General features: G+C 33.1%; 1 protein-coding gene across 3 annotated transcripts in view; it reads right to left on the reverse strand.

Annotated features, from left to right (window-relative positions):
- LOC136033928 (uncharacterized aarF domain-containing protein kinase 5-like) overlaps positions 1 to 18813 on the reverse strand; it is an 82114-nt gene that overhangs the window by 24835 nt on the left and 38466 nt on the right. For all 3 annotated transcript variants that reach the window (XM_065714943.1, XM_065714942.1, XM_065714944.1), the window contains exons 7-8: positions 17089 to 17220; positions 8688 to 8853 (exon numbers count right to left, since the gene is read on the reverse strand). In XM_065714943.1, the coding sequence (XP_065571015.1) occupies positions 8688 to 8853; positions 17089 to 17220 (298 nt within the window). The remainder of the gene's footprint in view (positions 1 to 8687; positions 8854 to 17088; positions 17221 to 18813) is intronic.

Below are 18813 nucleotides of genomic sequence, written 5' to 3' on the forward strand. Positions count from 1 at the left end.
ATTAGTCCTCTATGACGACTGCATCTGAAACGAAAGTCCGAAATGGTCGCTAATCGCATTGTCAGTGCAAACTGTAGCTGGAAGACATGGAATGGTTGTGCATGTGAGCACGTGGTCATATTGGAGGTACGACCACTAGTGTGGATGTATGTAAAGTCCAGCCACTTCTGCCAAATCTTAAAGGTGGTGGGGAGGCAATGCATAAAAATAACAGAGAGAATATGGCTCATGTATGGGTCACAGTTGAGGTTTCCGACAATTAGCCACTTAGAAGCTCTAGAGACTCCAAATGTTGTCTTAGGGCATCTACTGCTCTTGAGAACTTTGTCAGAGGGACAGTAAAATAAGAGATAAGATAATATTTATTTTCAAAAGACTATCACAAGCTCTATAGAGCCGAATTCGCTTTATATGTCAGTAAAAGCTAAGAAAAAAAAAATTCAAAACAGTACATTAAGTAAAACACTTAAAATTAAAAGGAATTAAAAAAGCAAAATCATCAAATATAAAGGGCAAATCAGTAAACTTAACAATTAAATAACAAAAACATTGCAGTAAATCAAAAAAGAATAAAAACGGCAATAGAGAAAAAGGGGAATTTGGCAAGCACATAATCACGAATTATTATTAAGGTGTTCTAGAATAAAGGGTATAAAACTTTTACGAAACCTTTCTGTAACAGCATGGATCGGAGAGTAAGTTGGAATTGCTAAGGAGGCTAAAATAGCGACGAAGACCACACTGCCTTTTCATAACAAACAAATACAAAGTAGAGATAATAGGGAAAATCTTTTCAAGACAGTGGAAATTATTTCTGTAGATGTTTCGGCCCTATGTCCAAGGGCCGTCTTCAGCACAATACAAGAATAAGGGAGAAACTATATATATATATATATACTAGCTGTTGGGGTGGCGCTTCGCGCCACCCCAACACCTAGTTGGTGGGGGCGCTTCGCCCCCCCCAAGCCCCCCCGCGCGCGTAAGTCGTTACGCGCCCCCTGTGTCCCGGTCGTCATTTGTATCCCGGTGTCCCGGTCTGTATATACATTCGTTTTTTAGTTTTGTTTTTCTCCTTTATTTTTTTCCTTTTTTTTTCTTTTTTAGCTTATTTAGATTTTTAGATTTTTTAGTTTTTTTATTAGTTTTTAGTTTAGTGTCGTCATTTATTTTTTTCTTTTTTAGTTCTTTTAGTTTTTACCTTTTTTAGTTTTTTTTAGTTTTTTAGATGAAAATTTTTTTTAGTTTTTTCCTTTTTTTCTTTTTAGTTTTTTATTGGTTTTTACCTTTATGTTAGCTTATTTTTCAGTTTTTTCCTTTTTTTTTAGTTTTTTTTTATTTTTTATTTTTTTTAGTTTTTTACCTTTTTTTAGTTTTTTTAGTTTTTTTAGTTTTTTTAGTTTTTTAGCTTTTTTACTTTTTTTATTAGTTTTTAGTTTTTTTGTAGTTTTTGCCTTTTTTTAGTTTTTTCAGTTTTTTTTTAGTTTTTTATTGGTTTTTACCTTTATTTTAGCTTATTTTTCAGTTTTTTCCTTTTTTTTAGTTTTTTTTAGTTTTTAGTTTTTTTAGTTTTTTACCTTTTTTTAGTTTTTTTAGTTTTTTTAGTTTTTTAGCTTTTTTATTTTTTTTATTAGTTTTTAGTTTTTTTTGTAGTTTTTGCCTTTTTTTAGTTTTTTAGTTTTTTAGCTTTTTTATTTTTTTTATTAGTTTTTAGTTTTTTTTGTAGTTTTTGCCTTTTTTTAGTTTTTTCAGTTTTGACGTCACCTGATCCAGTTTTTTCAGGTGACGTCACCTGATCCACGATCCACAGATCCACAGACAACTTATTTTTATATATATAGATAGTTTTTTTTTTTTACTTATGTCCTGGTCGTCATTTATACTCCCTGTGTCCCGGTGCTTTGTTGATTGCTAATCGAACATTCCTTTTGTCCTGGTCGCTTTCTCTTTGAGTTTCGTCATTTATTTTTTTCTTTTTTAGTTCTTTTAGTTTTTACCTTTTTTAGTTTTTTTTAGTTTTTTAGATGAAATTTTTTTTTAGTTTTTTCCTTTTTTTCTTTTTAGTTTTTTATTGGTTTTTACCTTTATTTTAGCTTATTTTTCAGTTTTTTCCTTTTTTTTAGTTTTTTTTAATTTTTTATTTTTTTTAGTTTTTTACCTTTTTTTAGTTTTTTTAGTTTTTTTAGTTTTTTAGCTTTTTTACTTTTTTTATTAGTTTTTAGTTTTTTTTTGTAGTTTTTGCCTTTTTTTAGTTTTTTCAGTTTTTTTTTTAGTTTTTTATTGGTTTTTACCTTTATTTTAGCTTATTTTTCAGTTTTTTCCTTTTTTTTTAGTTTTTTTAGTTTTTAGTTTTTTTAGTTTTTTACCTTTTTTTAGTTTTTTTAGTTTTTTTAGTTTTTTAGCTTTTTTATTTTTTTTATTAGTTTTTAGTTTTTTTTGTAGTTTTTGCCTTTTTTTAGTTTCTTAGCTTTTTTATTAGTTTTTAGTTTTTTTTGTAGTTTTTGCCTTTTTTTAGTTTTTTTTAGTTTCTTAGCTTTTTTATTAGTTTTTAGTTTTTTTGTAGTTTTTGCCTTTTTTTAGTTTTTTTAGTTTTTTAGCTTTTTTATTTTTTTTATTAGTTTTTAGTTTTTTTTGTAGTTTTTGCCTTTTTTTAGTTTTTTCAGTTTTGACGTCACCTGATCCAGTTTTTTCAGGTGACGTCACCTGATCCATCCATCCACAGACAGACAGACAACTTATTTTTATATATATAGATATATATATATATATATATATATATATATATATATATATATATATATATATATATATATATATATATATATATATATATATATATATATATATATATATATATATATATATATATATATATATATATATATATATATATATATATATATATATATATATATATATATATATATATATATATACTAGCTGTTGGGGTGCCGCTTCGCGCCACCCCAACACATAGTTGGTGGGGCGCTTTGCGCCCCCCCAAGCCCCCCCGCGCGCGTAAGTCGTTACGCGCCATATTAGTTATGCGCCATTGTAGTTGTGTCCCTGTGTCCCACCTGTGAATATAGATAGATTTATATATGTGTTTCAAACTACGCAAAAATTGCGAATAAACAACATTCTTGGCTTTCCCATTGTCTGTGCATATGCAAAGCCGTATGTACTAATAATGACGTCATATACAAACGCTCTTTTTACAAACAAACAAACATGCATCCACATAACTCGTTTTTATAATGATAGATACAATACAAATTAACTGCGTAAAACTTGCGAATAAACAACATTCTTCGCTGTCCAATTGTCGCTGCATATAAATACATTGTCAGGTTTACCGACCCTCGAACATGCAACGTACAATTGTCCATGGGAAAAACAATCAGGATTAAGATCTATACCACATTTTTCTAATGATTGACCTTGAGCTTTGTTAATGGTGATTGCAAATACTAATCGAATTGGGAATTGCAATCTTTTAAATTGAAAAAGCAGATCCGTTGGAATCATGGGAATGCGAGGAATAAGAACAGCCTCACCCTCATAAGGCCCTGTCAAGATTGTGGCCTCTATTAGGTTTTCCATTGTTTTTTTTACGGCAAGTCGCGTGCCATTGCAAAGCTTTGGTGGGTTGATATTTCTTAAAAGTATTATTGGTACGTCTATTTTTAGTTGTAGCACGTGTGGTGGAAACCCTGAAGGATCTATGGAATTTAAAAATTCAGATGGATAATTAACCGCTTCATTTGGTTCCAAAACTGTGTCGACTGACTTGTAAAGGACTGCCTGGTCTCGAATCTTGTTCAAAACAATATTGTTGATTTCGTGGACGTCTATATTTTTGGGTGCGAGAATCGCTCTTTCACTTAGCCATTTATTATTTTTATAATTTTTTAGAATATTCGGAAATACTTTTTCAATCAATTCATTTTTGGACGTCACTAAATTACAGAAATCAGCAGGTAGTTGTATACGTCCTGAAATTGAGTCTACTGTTTGACCAGAGTCATCGTTTTGCAATCGGACACGCATATTTGTAGTTAATTTTAATATTTTTACGTGTGCCTATAAATTAGAATTTTTTAGGCAAGCATTCATTTCGTCTGCAGGAGTTAAACTACGTAAAAATTGCGAATATACAACATTCTTGGCTTTCCCATTGTCTCTGCATATACAAAGCCGTATGTACTAATAATGACATCATATGCAAACGCTCTTTTTACAAACAAACAAACATGCATACATACAACTCGTTTTTATATAGATAGATAGATAGATAGATAGATAAAATACAAATTAACTGCGTAAAACTTGCGAATATACAACATTCTTCGCTGTCCAATTGTCGCTGCATATAAATAGATTGTCAGGTTTACCGACCCTCGAACATGCAACGTACAATTGTCAATGGGAAAAACAATCAGTATTAAGATCTATACCACATTTTTCTAATGATTGACCTTGAGCTTTGTTAATGGTGATTGCAAATGCTAATCGAATTGGGAATTGCAATCTTTTAAATTGAAAAGGTAGATCCGTTGGAATCTTGGGAATGCGAGGAATAAGAACAGCCTCACCCTCAAAAGGCCCTGTCAAGATTGTGGCCTCTATTAGGTTTTCCATTGTTTTTTTTTACGGCAGGTCGAGTGCCATAGCAAAGCTTTGGTGGGTTTATATTTCTTAAAAGTATTATTGGTAGGCCTATTTTTAGTTGTAGCACGTGTGGTGGAAACCCTGAGAATAATATCTCGAGGTAAAACCTGATCACCGACCATAACGATGGCCACTTCGTCGATAGTTGGAGCATTGTATCTACGCACATGTTGGCCAGGAGGCGTTTTCGCAGCGGAAATAACAATTTTATGCGTATAAGTAGGCATCAAATCGATGGCTGTTTTGAACAGACGCACTAAATTATTATTTTCGTGGAAAAGATGTTGTAATTGGGAAACGATTGTCCTTTCAATGTTGGGAGAAATTTCGCAACGTGCATTCAATTCAGAATTTCTATCACTGATGAAGTACAATTGTAAAAATTTATGATTCTCGCCTGAGAATGGTAGAAGAGACCCTGCTCTATGATAAATTTGCCCTTTTACTTTGAAAGTAGACATAAATTGATCTGGATTTTCAATTTGGGCTCCAAACGACGTCATTTGGAAACATGAGTTGTATTTTCTGATTCATTTATATTCCTTATGTCCCGGTGTCCCGGTCGTCATTTATATCCCCCTGTTTTATATCCCGCTTATTTTTCAGTTTTTTCCTTTTTTTAGTTTTTTTTTACTTTTTTAGTTCTTTTAGTTTTTACGTTTTTTAGTTTTTATTAGTTTTTTAGATGAATTTTTTTTAGTTTTTTACCTTTTTTTCTTTTTAGTTTTTTATTGGTTTTTACCTTTTTTTAGCTTTTTATCTTTTTTATTTTTTTTATTTTTATTTTTAATTTTATTAGTATTCTTTTTCTCTTCTATTTTTCATTTTTCCTTTTTTTTAGTTTTTTTTTAGTTTTTAGTTTTTTAAGTTTTTTCCTTTTTTTAGTTTCTTTAGTTTTTTTAGTTTTTCGGCTTTTTTATTTTTTTATTAGTTTTTAGTTTTTTTTGTAGTTTTTGCCTTTTTTTAGTTTTTTCAGTTTTTTTTTTAGTTTTTAGTTTTTTACCTTTTTTAGCCTAACCAGGATTTGAACCTGGGACCTTCATTCTCCGTTCTGACACCCTCTCTCACCGAGTGACTACTCCAGCATGTTCATTTTGGTGTTTTAAATGGTATATTATTAACCAAATTAATGTGTTTTACAATATACTAAGCATCGTCATAACAAAAATGATGGCAACTAATTTCATGACGTCAGCCGAAACATGACGTCACCTGATCCACAGATCCACAGATCCACACACAGACAACTTATTTTTATATATATATATATATATATATATATATATATATATATATATATATATATATATATATATATATATATATATATATATATATATATATATATATATATATATATATATATATATATATATATATATATATATATAAATGAACCTACATCAAATTGTGAGGATTAAAACTGAATAATAAAAACACTTTTTAAAACTTCTTTAAAAAAAAGTGCTAAGTTTGCTAAGGAGGCTGACCGGGGGAGTCGGAGTCTAATGGGATTGTGAAAATCAGGGAGTAAGTCCTCAGTAAGGGGATTGGAAATGACTGATTTAGCGAAAAGCAGGCTTTCTTTTAAGGTGGTAATGCGTGCAGCTTTAAGGAGGAAGGAGTATGGAATTTTGCATTCTTTGTAAATGATCCTGAGCGAACGCTTTTGGACCGACTCGATTTTGTCACTAAGTTCATTTGAAAGTTGCGGATGCCAGACCGGACATGCAAATTCCAATAATGGCCTGATAAAGGATAAGTAAACACGGAGGGAATGTATCTTAGGACAATTAAATTTGTTTAGCAGCTTAAAATGGATAGTGAAACATTTGCTTGTTTAACAATGTTGGAAACATGTGTGTCCCACTTAAGATCATTAGAAATTGTGACACCAAGAAGCTTAACATGTTTCACTAGCATTTCGCTTGGGATCGGGTCGCAAAAAGCAGGAGTAGATTTCAAGAAGTTGATTGTCATTATCTGTGATTTAGTGGGATTTACTGTCATATTTAGATTCTTAGATTCATCCGAAAATTGGGTTAGGATTTCAACGGGGTCACTTTTGATTTTCCTATGACATACTTCTAGGATCGACAAGTCATCCACATATTTCCATCTTTGGGGGAATTCCTTGCCAATTTCGTTAATCATGACAAGAAATAATAGTGGTCCCAATAAGGTTCCTTGAAGTATTCCAGAGTACCTAGGGAGGGGGTTAGAGAAGGTGTTTTTGTATTTTACAACTTGTGATCTGTCTGAAAGGAACAATATAACAATATTTACTAAAAGTGGGTCAATTTCAAAGTTATCATGTAGTAAACGAATTAGGATAGTGTGGTCAACTAAGTCAAACGCTTTTTGGAAATCGACTAAAACCAGGTTTAGCCAAACATTTGGTTTCTCTAGTTCACTTAGGATCGTGTGAATCAAGTGTACAAGGTAATGGGTGGTGGAGGTTTTTCTTAAATTACCAAACTGTCGGATGTCAATGCGTGGTATAATTTTAATTTTAAGCCAGTCACAAAGGAACCCTTCTACTACAGAAAAGACTACTGCTTCTAATAGTCGGCAAAGCCAAAAGTTCCTTCCTAGCATATATTGCCAGGCCTCCAGACGGGCGCCTTGTCGTAGATCTCGCCGGCTCTACAAAGCCATCGTGAGACCGGGATTTTTTCAGGAAGTTTATATTCATTCCAGAAGGCATATGCTCCTGGATGAATAGTACGTCATAAATTTGAAGGGGATCATTTATATCTTTTTCTTTGTTGCGACAACCATTGACATTCAGACTAAAAAGTTTAAGAGATCTATTCATTGACTATTTTGTTTTTATTATAATAAGACGTAAAAGAAGATCTTTTCAAAGGCAAGAACAAACTAAGAGCAAAAAAAAGAAAAAAGGAAAAAAAATCAAAGCAACTATAAATGTCAAAATTGTGTGAAAGCAGCATTAGACTCAAAACACTTCTAGAAAATATTTATTCTACAGTTAAGGCTTCTGTGAGTAGCTAGCAAGCCAGACATGAAATCCTTCGTCTTTGAGGACAAGGGTTCGAGTCGTTCGCTGGCTGTTTGCTTTGGAATGGGGGTTAGTAGCATGACTGTAAGCTCAGCCGGAGTCGAGCTAGTTCTAAATGGGTACCTCAAGAAATCTCAGGAAGGTAAGCAAAAGGGTTTGCGAAAATACAGGATGTCTTGCCTTTAACCCCCATCGCACTTCTTGGCTGAAAGGCAATGAAAGGGATCAGCATCGCCGGTAGAGACTGTAAAGTCTAGTGCCCTATTCTTGACCTTTTTTAAGGCTTATATTTCCGAGGAACATATGATTTAGAGACAAGTCTTAGAGGACTAACTGGCATCGAAAGGACACAATATCATTGGATTCATTTGTTTCATATCTATATGTTCACCGGGCCCGAAATATGAAGTCGCTTTGACTTTTTCCCTAAGTCAATTTTTTAAGTCTGAATTTCCAAAAAATAAGAGTAGCGTAGATTGAAAAAGCTGAGTTTCAACTATCGAATGGTAGCAAAATTATCACCTTGCGTTTAAACACTAAAATCGTGAGATTTCAGGAAAACCAAATAAACTTTAAACTGTTAAAATTAATATAAATGAAAAAGGAAATATCTTAGCTTCATTTTCATCAAATGAAACTATCTCATTTCCAACCACATTGACCATCCTCAAAGCTAACGGTGTTAACGCCCAGAATTTTCGTAACTTCTGCCTTAAGAAAGAGAGAAAAAAATAATCTAGTGTAACCACATGGTTACACTCACAACAAGAGGGTTTATATTAAAAATAATGTGGATAATCAATGCAGTACAAAAGTCAGAAACATTATTTGGAACAATCATCTTTATGTTAAAAAAAAGATTAAATTTGAGTTTGATCATTGAAAAGAGCTTCATAATACCCCATGAAGAAACCCCCAGCTATTTTTTGTTTCAAATTACCACATAGAAGATTTGCTGACGACGACTGCGAAAAATACTATGGAATGCTATCCTTACTGTTCCCAGGATGAGGATCTGCATGGACGAAACCCGTGTGAAATATCTGTTCAGCAAAGCATTCAACTAACTTCTTGTCAACATCCTTCAAGTCTAATCCCAGTTTCTTCAGTTCATCTGTTTCACTAATCTTCACCCCATCTATGAACTCGGCAGTAAGAACTCGCTAAGAAAGAAAAAAACCGATGTTAATTTTAACCAAATGCTTTTAGTATGATATGGTATGGCATGGTACACCATGACATGTAAGACAAAACATGATTACATTTTTTTGGCATGACATGACATTGTTTTGGTAGAGGTCCAAGCCCTTTTTGTGTGGCTTTAATTGATATGATACTGAACTGAACTTTTTTTAAGAGTTACAACTTAAGCAAGGTATTTTCCTATAATCTCTTGACTGCTAATATATCACTGCTGGGAATAAACCTAAAAGGCACTGGCCATTACTTATTTTCTTGCAACAGGCAGGTTTGGACCCCTGAAGCCAGGCGTTAAGTACAGCTTTACATACACATTGTAACCTCATCTTAACTTATGAAGGCGTGTTGTCTAAGGAGTTTTTTCAACTGTATGGGTTAGATACCAATGAAGCTACTATTCATCTAATCTTCAAGCGAAGTTTACTCCCACAAACCCATCACTTTGCTTTTCATATAGCAAACCCATCACTTTGCTTTTCATATAGCAAAGTAAATTAAATATTTTCTTTTTGTTGAAATGAAAAGAATTATATTTATACTAATAGTCGAGAGAGGCAGTGACAACAAAGTAAGAAGATGAGGAATAGACTAATACAATCACGGAACGATGGTAACTTGTCAATATGACAAGTCGTAAACAGACAAGCGGTAAGATTATTATGACAATGATCGTTTGTAATAAAATAATAAAGTAAAAACAAATTAAAAAAATACACTCATTATCAACCGTCGTCACTTTTAAGTATTACATCAGTATGATGATAGTGAAGAACAAGCGAAATAAAATAAAACACTTTTAAAAGTGATTTATGCTTTACTTTTGTTCTTCTTTCTACTACCAAAACAGGATTTTTTAATCGATGTTTCGTTTATTTATTAATTTTCATTTATTTATCGATGTTTATTTGTAGTAGTTACGCTTGCTAGATTATTCAATTCTATTTTTGCTCAATTTTGGTTTAATGGAGTTCTTTACTTTTCTTTGAAAACCTTTTTCGCGTAAAAAGTGTTGTTTTTTTTATGAAGTTCTGTTCGATTTATATTGACATTTGGTTCTCTAAGAATGTTCAATTTGGTCTGCTGTTTGTATTTGAAGAAACTTGTTAAACAATTTTTAAGAACATTTTAAAAATCTGGACAAAAACATTAGTGTTTAATCTAGTTTTATACCTCCTGTAGTCGACCTGAAAAAGAAAACACTAAATACCATTAGCAAAAAATTATAACTATGCTTTTGAACAGCTTAGATACACTTACAATGTTAAGATTTAGTTAAATTTTAAGAGCGGAAGTAGTAAATACAGTAGCCTCGAAAGTCTGAACATAATACACAGTTGTTCTATGATAATAGTGAAGAACAAGAGAAATAAAATAAAACACTTTTAAAAGTGATTTGTGCTTTACTTTTGTTCTTCTTTCTACTACCAAAATAGGATTTTTTAAATACTTGCATTTAAGCTTTGAAATCCAAGCGCATATTTGAAATCACTGGTGTCAGATACCAGCTCTAAAAATTGCCCATCAAACACATGTAAATACAACTTCAGACAAATAAATTTAGGTTTTATTGCAAAAACTTAATAAATCGATACCAAATCTTTACTTCCGTATATTTCCTATCATTACTACTCCTTACGACTTAATTATGGAACCAAGCCACCTGAGGCCAGCATAGCTGCGCACACTCCTCCAACATATCAATATATTGCAAGCTTGCAACCCCAATTGAAGCAAGGGACAGTTACCCCTAAGAATACCAAGTACCTATAAAGTGTATAATTTTCAAAGATTTGAAATAAATATTACGTTGTTTTCCTTCATTATTTTTCTTTTCATGAAATTCAAATCACGAAAATCAGGAAATGTCAAACAATAATTCACCACAAGTCTACAGCTTCAATAACGAATTTCTCAACCAAAAATCCTCTTTTATGGTTGAAAACATAACACCCTGTCAAGTTACAACAATTTCTTACACAACACTGCCTTGTTATTAACACTGAAAACGAAATGAAAACATTGAAAAAAAAGGTCAATTTTTTTTTACCAAGAGTGAAAACAACAGCAACAACAAACTTTTTTGCATCAATAATAATAAAAATCAGCATATTTTGGCTTCATATCCCAGAATTCTATATCAACAGGAAAACCACCAAAAAGCGTAGAGAAAAGCTTAAAAACCATATAATGAAAAGTGAGTAAAAAAATAAACACAAATCACATAGAAAAACAAAGTGAAAACCGAAATAGATAATTTCGAAGACCACACTGCCTTTCCATGACGAAAATATAACAGTTCAAAATAGGGATGAAACCTTTTAGTCGACAGTGAAACAAATATAAAATTTTAACTGAATATTTCCGACATATATACATTATCAGCAGTAAAACTAAAAGACATCAATAAAAACAACAAAATTTATATCCAATAAACTAATAACATATAGTTTATGCTCTCAATTTTTTTCAATGCAACAGCGGAACCAAATCTCCTTGACCTTTTCTGTTCCGGTTTATTAAATTTAGGTGACATGAGATCATATAACTGAATCGAATGAGATCAAATACTGAGGTCAAATAAAGCAAATCTCAAATTCAGTTAAAATTTTAATGGTTTCACTGTCGATTAAAAGGTTTCATCTCTATTTTGAACTGTTATTTTTTGAAAACAGAAAACTTTAATTTTTAAAGAAAACTTTAAATTTTTTTAACTTTTTTAATTTTTTAATTTTTTAAGTTTTAAATTAAAAATTTTTTAAGTTTTAATTAAAAAAACTTTTTTAATTTTTAAAGAAAACAGAAAACTTTAATTTAAGAGCCAAGTGGAAAACCCAGTAGTGACTGCTGAATTCATCCTGCTGCTCGTCAACTCAGCTCGTCAAACATGGTGGCTCACTACTCGGTCGCATCCTAATGGTGATAGAACGTGGTTTAACCATGTGAACAATAAGACAAAATTGCACTCAATGGAGTGGAGGTACAAATTCCCCAAAAAACCGGCTGAAGACGAGGAAGGGATTTCCACGCTCATTCATCGCTAAGGTAAGGGCCTAAATTTGAGTGGCGACTATGTTGAAAAGTTGTATTTACATGTGACCTGCAGGCGGATCTCCAACGAATCGATGACTGGATGAAGAAGTGGATCATGGAAATCAATACCCAGAAAAGTCATATCCTCACTCTGGGTCCACAAAACTTTTCGTCCTCATACTTTCTTGGTTCCGCTGCACTCACTCTTAGTAGAGAAGAAAGAGACCTAGGCATCTTAGTGGATTCTGAACTGAACTTCAGTAGCCACTATGAAGCTGTCGTCAAGAAGGCTTCCAAAGTTGCTGGTATGATCAGAAGAAACTTCTCGTGCGAGGACGACAAAATGCTTGCTACGCTCTATAAGTCCCTTGTCCGCCCGATTCTTGAGTATGGACATTGTTCTACAAGACCATACTACAACAAGGACATAGATGGTCTCGAAAATGTTCAGAGGAGGATAACTAAATTCTCTCCCAGGTTACGTTTCCTTCCCTACGAAGAGCGGCTTAGAAAGCTTGAAATCCCAACCCTCGCCTATAGATTCCATCGTGGTGATCTTATTGAAATGTACAAGCTCTGCAATGGAGCCTATGATAACGTACCAGCCCAGAGAATCGTGCAGTTCAATAAAAATCATCTCCGAGGACATCAGTACAAAGTGAGTATGGAACGTTTTTACAAGGACATGGGCCGATGGACTTTCGGCAACCGAGTTGTTCAGCATTGGAACAACTTACCAGAAAGAGTAATCTGCTCCACAAACCTACGGACATTCAAGAAGGAAGTTGATGAATATTATTCAAGTGACATTTTCTCCTTATGCAAATTTAGAAGAAATGCAAATTAAGACTTTTGTTTTGTAGAGGCTTAACGGCCTGCCATCAAATTTGCGAATATATTTATTTATTTATTTATTTATGTGACGTTCAACTGGATATAATGATTTTCTTTTATACCTTGTTTATTTTCAATTCCAAAACGTAATATACTTTCTGGATAGCCCTAGTATTTCAAAAAGCTTGACTTTTCATTCACTTATGCAGGTGCGATCGGCAACCTCTTTCTCTTGATTAGTTAAAACAGAACAAGTTTTGTTGATGGAAGTGAAACGAAGTTGAAACCTAAAACGGACCAAATTATGACTTCACAGTTTGTATAGCTTATATCTACAGAACCAGCTCTTATAAACTGACATGATATTTCATATATATATAGCTTACAGAATTTTGAAAAACTAGCGCTTTACTGAAAACTGAACTTGCTTGTGTTTGTCTTAGAGAATTTAAATAGTGTACTCGAACTTGTTGACATCATGACCGGTGAAGATCTTCGAGAGCTATATGAATTATTCTTTTATTTTCTATAGGCTACTGAAAGATGTTTCTGTTCTTTTCCTGTTTGATTATTGCGTGTATTTTGCGTTTTCAATAAAGCGCTAGTTTTTCAGTATTCAAGAAATAAAGAGAAATATCATGATTCTATTTATTTAAGCCAGTTTAGCAGATATATGCTGCAAAAACACCAAAGCAATAATTTTCGTTCAGTTTAAGTTTCAATTTCACTATTTACTTCCATCAGAAAAACTTTATTTTCTTCCTAATTTCTTGCTCGTTTGTAGTTGTTTCATTTACTATACAAAAAAAAGTGTTAAAAAGACGTCTGTCAAACTTAGGTGGTGTTTCACAAAAGGCCAGCGTTAGTTTTTGGTAGAATAGGGTACTCAATTTAGGTTTTACGTCCTACCTCCCTAAAACTTCCACAAGAAGCATGAGCAAATTTGTTATTTAGATCAGAATCCCGAAGAGCACATTATTACCATTGACTCTGAGAAGGCACAGATACAAAATACAGTTACTGGTGTATCCAACTTTAATTACATTGCGGTTTTTATGCAGTATAAGATTCGCTCACATTCACATTCACTTAGTGAATAGAATCAGGAAGCTTGCAAAAAACTGCCGCTTACAGCAAAACTAGTCTATAAAAACAGCGAATTTTTCTTTTTAACCATTCAGCCCCTGTACGTAAAGTACATATCCCTTATTTTAACAGTGGCTTTTCAGATGTACTTACTTCTATATGTTAAGAAAGGAATGAAACAAAGCAAACGCTGCATCAAATATCCATTCCTGAAAACAAATATCAATTCCTGAAAATCTCAAAAGCTTGAACTAACCGACATTAGCACAAATAAAAGTGGGGTTACTATCCCCTAAAACCCAAAAGGCTATTTTATTTATTTAAGAATTAACGACGCTTCTTGACTACTATGGTCCCTGCATCGGCCCTGCAGTGCATTCCTGCAGCGTGATTCGATCTCTGGGTCCCGTATTACCAAGCTAAGGTCAAATCCACTGCGCCACCACAGGACACCCAAAAGGCTAAATTGTCATTTATGTTTCATTCAAAAAAACATGCCTTTTGAACAGCGCGTCATTATTCGTCACAAAATCAAAGACAAAAAAAGTCAAAATGTGTAAAAGGGAAAATATAATTCTTGGAAGTTTGCTGTGGGGCCATTCCTGTTAGTTTCATTGATCAAACTCAACTATTTTTCAAGGTTCTAAAATATCAGCAAATATTTCAAATCAAAATTTAATTCGCTATCTGAAAGGTAAGTAGACAATTCGATCCGTCATTTAACGTTCGTTCCACGAAACATAAACAAATATTTGGTGCGGCAATCCTTTTCTGCACTAAACAATATATGAAGAAAATTTTTAGTTAATTATATTGAGCTGATTGCTATTTATCGGTATATCAGAATCACTTCCAAATACCTATGTTAATGTTTTAACTTTTTCACTGTTTAATGTTTCCATTCGACGCAAAATAAGTTTAGGTTTTCTAATTCCTTATAATAAACTCACTAATTTGGAAAAAAAATTGTATTTTTGTATTTATTATAGCGAAGTGTTCGTAAAAAACGAAACGATTTATAGAACGAACATCATAGGCCAAACAGTTCTGTATGCCAGCCCTGCAGCAAAAGCTTATTTTTTTCACTGAGATACAGGGTACGTGATCGCATCATTGCACATAATTTCTGAATTAATTACTGAATAGTTAATTATGTAAGCTAGATAAGAAGTATCAAATAATCTCATTGCAAAAAAAGACGCGATTTCCTTCATCTTTGCTCATACCTACAATTTTTTTTATTTAGCCCCCCCCTCCCTTACCTCGAAAAAGGTCACCGTATATCCTTATTGGCATTTCTATAAGGAAAGTCTACCAGAGTTTAACACATATTTTCTGCAGTACCCTAAAATATAGCTTGGGGATACATACTCAATTTCTCATTCTAAGGCAGGTTAGGTTAGATTCAGCAGCTTTTTGGTTTACCAGTTTTCCTGTTTGCCAAAATGTGTGTCTTTTATGATATTCCTCCACTGAAGTGACTCTGCAGATTCTCATTACTAAAGTGCATAAGAAATCGTCCACAGGAAAGACTAGACCCATACAGAGAAAGTCTAGTAATATGAAGTTAGCTGTTACAGCCTTGGAAGCTCAATTTTTCAAACTGCTTGATAACTCGTTTTTACGGGTCAACATCTTTATTTCTTTTAACACAAAAAGCTAGCGAGGTTCGAATCTCATATTTTCATGTTTCCCCAATAATTGCTAATCATTTTGTCTTTATATCATAATCATGTGTCCACTAAATCCAGAACCATCTCAGATCTATCAGATCTATCACTAAATCCAGATCTCATCGATCTTTCTTTGCTACCGGTTCTTTTTCCTGGCCCTTTAGTTTAGTAGAGCCTCTAGTAGATCCTCCTTGATTACAGGCTTAGTCTGGATAATGTCTTGTTTAATCAAACAGAGTCGGGTTATCAACGCTAAAGTACAATTTTCTTCAAATTTTAAATAAGGGTAAGTGTAAAACTATTTCTATTTCTTGTCTATGTAATCTTTCTTCAGTGCTTTTTAAAATTAAGTATGACCGTCCAATGCTCCCAGTTTATTTTAAGTCCATTGATATGCTTGGGAGAAAGGGCGAATTTCATCATTATGAGACTCGGCATAAAGACCAGCGTATTTCTTCTCGATTTATAACGGAGCGATCGAGATTTTCACCAAGGAACATGGTAACAAGCGCATGGGAGAAAATTTCATACTGTTTATGATGATACTAAATTGCTTAATATAATAAGACATGAACTTTTAAATTTTTTCCTAGAAACTTTTCACCATTAATCTTTTTTTTCTCTATGGATTTTTATTTTTTTTTTTTTTTTTTTTTTTTTTTTTTTTTTTTATTCATCGTCTCTGATTGCTCATGATGTCATTCTCCGTGCACGTTTGTTTGATTGTTTTGTTATTGTGATAATTATTTTGTCATTCTGCTTTGTGTGGTGGGCCGCGGACTTGGGTATTGGATCTTCAACTAATATTATTTATGTTGTAAATATTGATGGGGTCACCACAATCACAAGCTCTGTCTCTCCGTGGTGACCCAGTGTATTATTTGTTATGCGTATTATATTAATAAATTGAACTTTTAGACCATGACAAATCCATTAGCTATCTCAGAATCTGTATTCTCTAGATTTTGAACTTATCTTCAGTTAAAGGTGGATATTTTGCGGCATAAAATGGCAGACAACAGCACTATATCATGATGCAACCTTTTTTTATAATAAAGGTCAAAAAATATTTCCAATTCTCTCCAAATGAGCCTTCTACCAATAATTCACAGCCCCTGCTTCGATGCGATCACCTCTGGAAAAAAGGAGACACAGTAGTGGTGACCACTCAAAATGTAGTTTTCCTTCTTGCTTAACGTGGGGGATTGTAAGGCTCCACAGAAGAGTAGTCAACGATGGCAATTTTAACGTTGAGCTTTTTAATTCAATTTACCTTCCTTTTCAAGGGTTTTAAACCTCTTTTTGGACATTCTAAGAAAACGTTTCTTGTAATTACTTCTTGTAATTACTGTTCAGTTGAGTCAAAGTGAAAATTAATATTTCCAAAACATTGTTCAATGGAATATATCTGTCATTAGTTAAGTTTCACCAAAAAATAAAATAAAATCTTGATTTCGGCTATTTTGGTTCGCCCTTCGCTGGATGTCAGCTGCGTTCTCTATTTTATTAGATGATCTTATTGCTAGTACTTCCAAAAATCGTTTTTTTTTAAAAAACAATAAAAAGAATACTTACAACAGTTGTTAGGTCCCAATGAATTTTAGGAACATAAACATAAGACAAGTGGCTTAAATCCTTTGCACATTGTTCACCGTTTCTTCCTTCATTAATGAAATCAAGCTCTTTTGCCAACGTACCCTTAAGATCCTGAAAAATAATAAGATTTTTTAAGAATGTATACTTGCTTAATAGAGAACATATTATAGGTTTGCTTTTAATAACGGTGAGGCAAACAATTCTTTTGTGTCCAGTTTTGGTGCTCGTTTTTGAAGTTTCATTCTCGTTTCTTTCGCCAAACAGGTATTTTAAACAATGTTCAATTAACGAATACAGTCAGGTTTTTGTTTCTACCACCTACAGTTTTTGGTTTTTTAGCTATTGGTATTCAAACCACTAAAAAAAAGACATATCACACCAGAAACTTGAAGCACAGAAGAATATTTTTTGGAAGTTGTAACAGCCAAGAAACAGAGTCAATATCATACGGTAATGTCAAAATGTAAAGTAATGTAATGTAAGGTAATGTAATGTAAAGGTCAAAATAGCCAAAAACGGTTAAAACTGGTGAATACTTTCAGTGGTGCTTTTATAGAAACTTTCACATTAGCATAACTTACGGTTGCGCTGCACAACCTTACCGAATAAATTTCATGCTTAAAACAGTCGAAAGCCAGCAGACTCGAGCGCTACATAGAATTTTACGTTACGTAAGCTTATGTTACGTTAGGTAAAAAGTTAACATTGCAGCAAAACATTAAATCTTTGGAGGAGCAACTGATAAATTTTGAAATAAATTAATAAACATTTGCTAGAAATTCTTTCACACCGTCTTAACATCTCAAGCCATCTTGCTACAATGGCAATAGCATATCATCAGAGTGCGAGTCTCTATCTCTATTCTATTAACTTTTGAAAATTTTGCTTATAGTGATTGTAATGATTAAGGACGATGATCCTGATGCACATAGCGCGATGCACTTAACCACTTAGCACATAAAACTATGCAGGTGACGTGAAAGCCACTTAAAGCTAAAAACCAATCCTAAAAATAAAAATGTATTTTTTAAAAGAAACACATCACTGAATTAATTGAAATTGATTTCCCAATTCATATACATTTTCCCTCTAATTCTGAAAAACTTTCGAAATATAAACAAGAGCTAAGAGCTCATATGGCACTTGTGACTAGGCCGGAAGAGCCAAGAGCCAAACTCAAATAGTATGAGCTCTAGCAAAATTCTAAGAATCATTAGATTGATTTAAAAGGAAAATCAGAGGCTTAATTGTGGTCGGGATTTAAAATAAGAGCTCTGAGTCACGATGTCCTTCTAAATATCAAAATTCATTAAGAGCCGATCACCCACTCGTAAGTTATAAATACCTAATTATTCTAATTTTTCCTCTCCCTTCGGCCCCCCAGATGGTCGAATCGGGGAAAACGACTTTATCAAGTCAATTTGTGCAGCTCCCTGACACGCCTACCAATTTTCATCGTCCTAGCACGTCCAGAAGCACCAAACTCGCCAAAGCACTGAAAACCTCCCTTACTCTCTCAAAGATAGCGAATCCAGTACGGTTACGTCAATCACGTATCTACGAAATTTGCTTATTCTACCCACCAAGCTTCATCCCGATTCCTTCACTCTAAGCGTTTTCCAATATTTACGATTTCCCAATCCAACTCCCCCCAAAGTCAACAGGTCTGATCGGGATTTGAAATAAGAGCTCTGAGACATGAAT

The sequence above is a fragment of the Artemia franciscana genome, chromosome 12, assembly GCF_032884065.1.
Source record: "Artemia franciscana chromosome 12, ASM3288406v1, whole genome shotgun sequence".
NCBI classification, from domain to species: Eukaryota; Metazoa; Arthropoda; class Branchiopoda; order Anostraca; family Artemiidae; genus Artemia; species Artemia franciscana.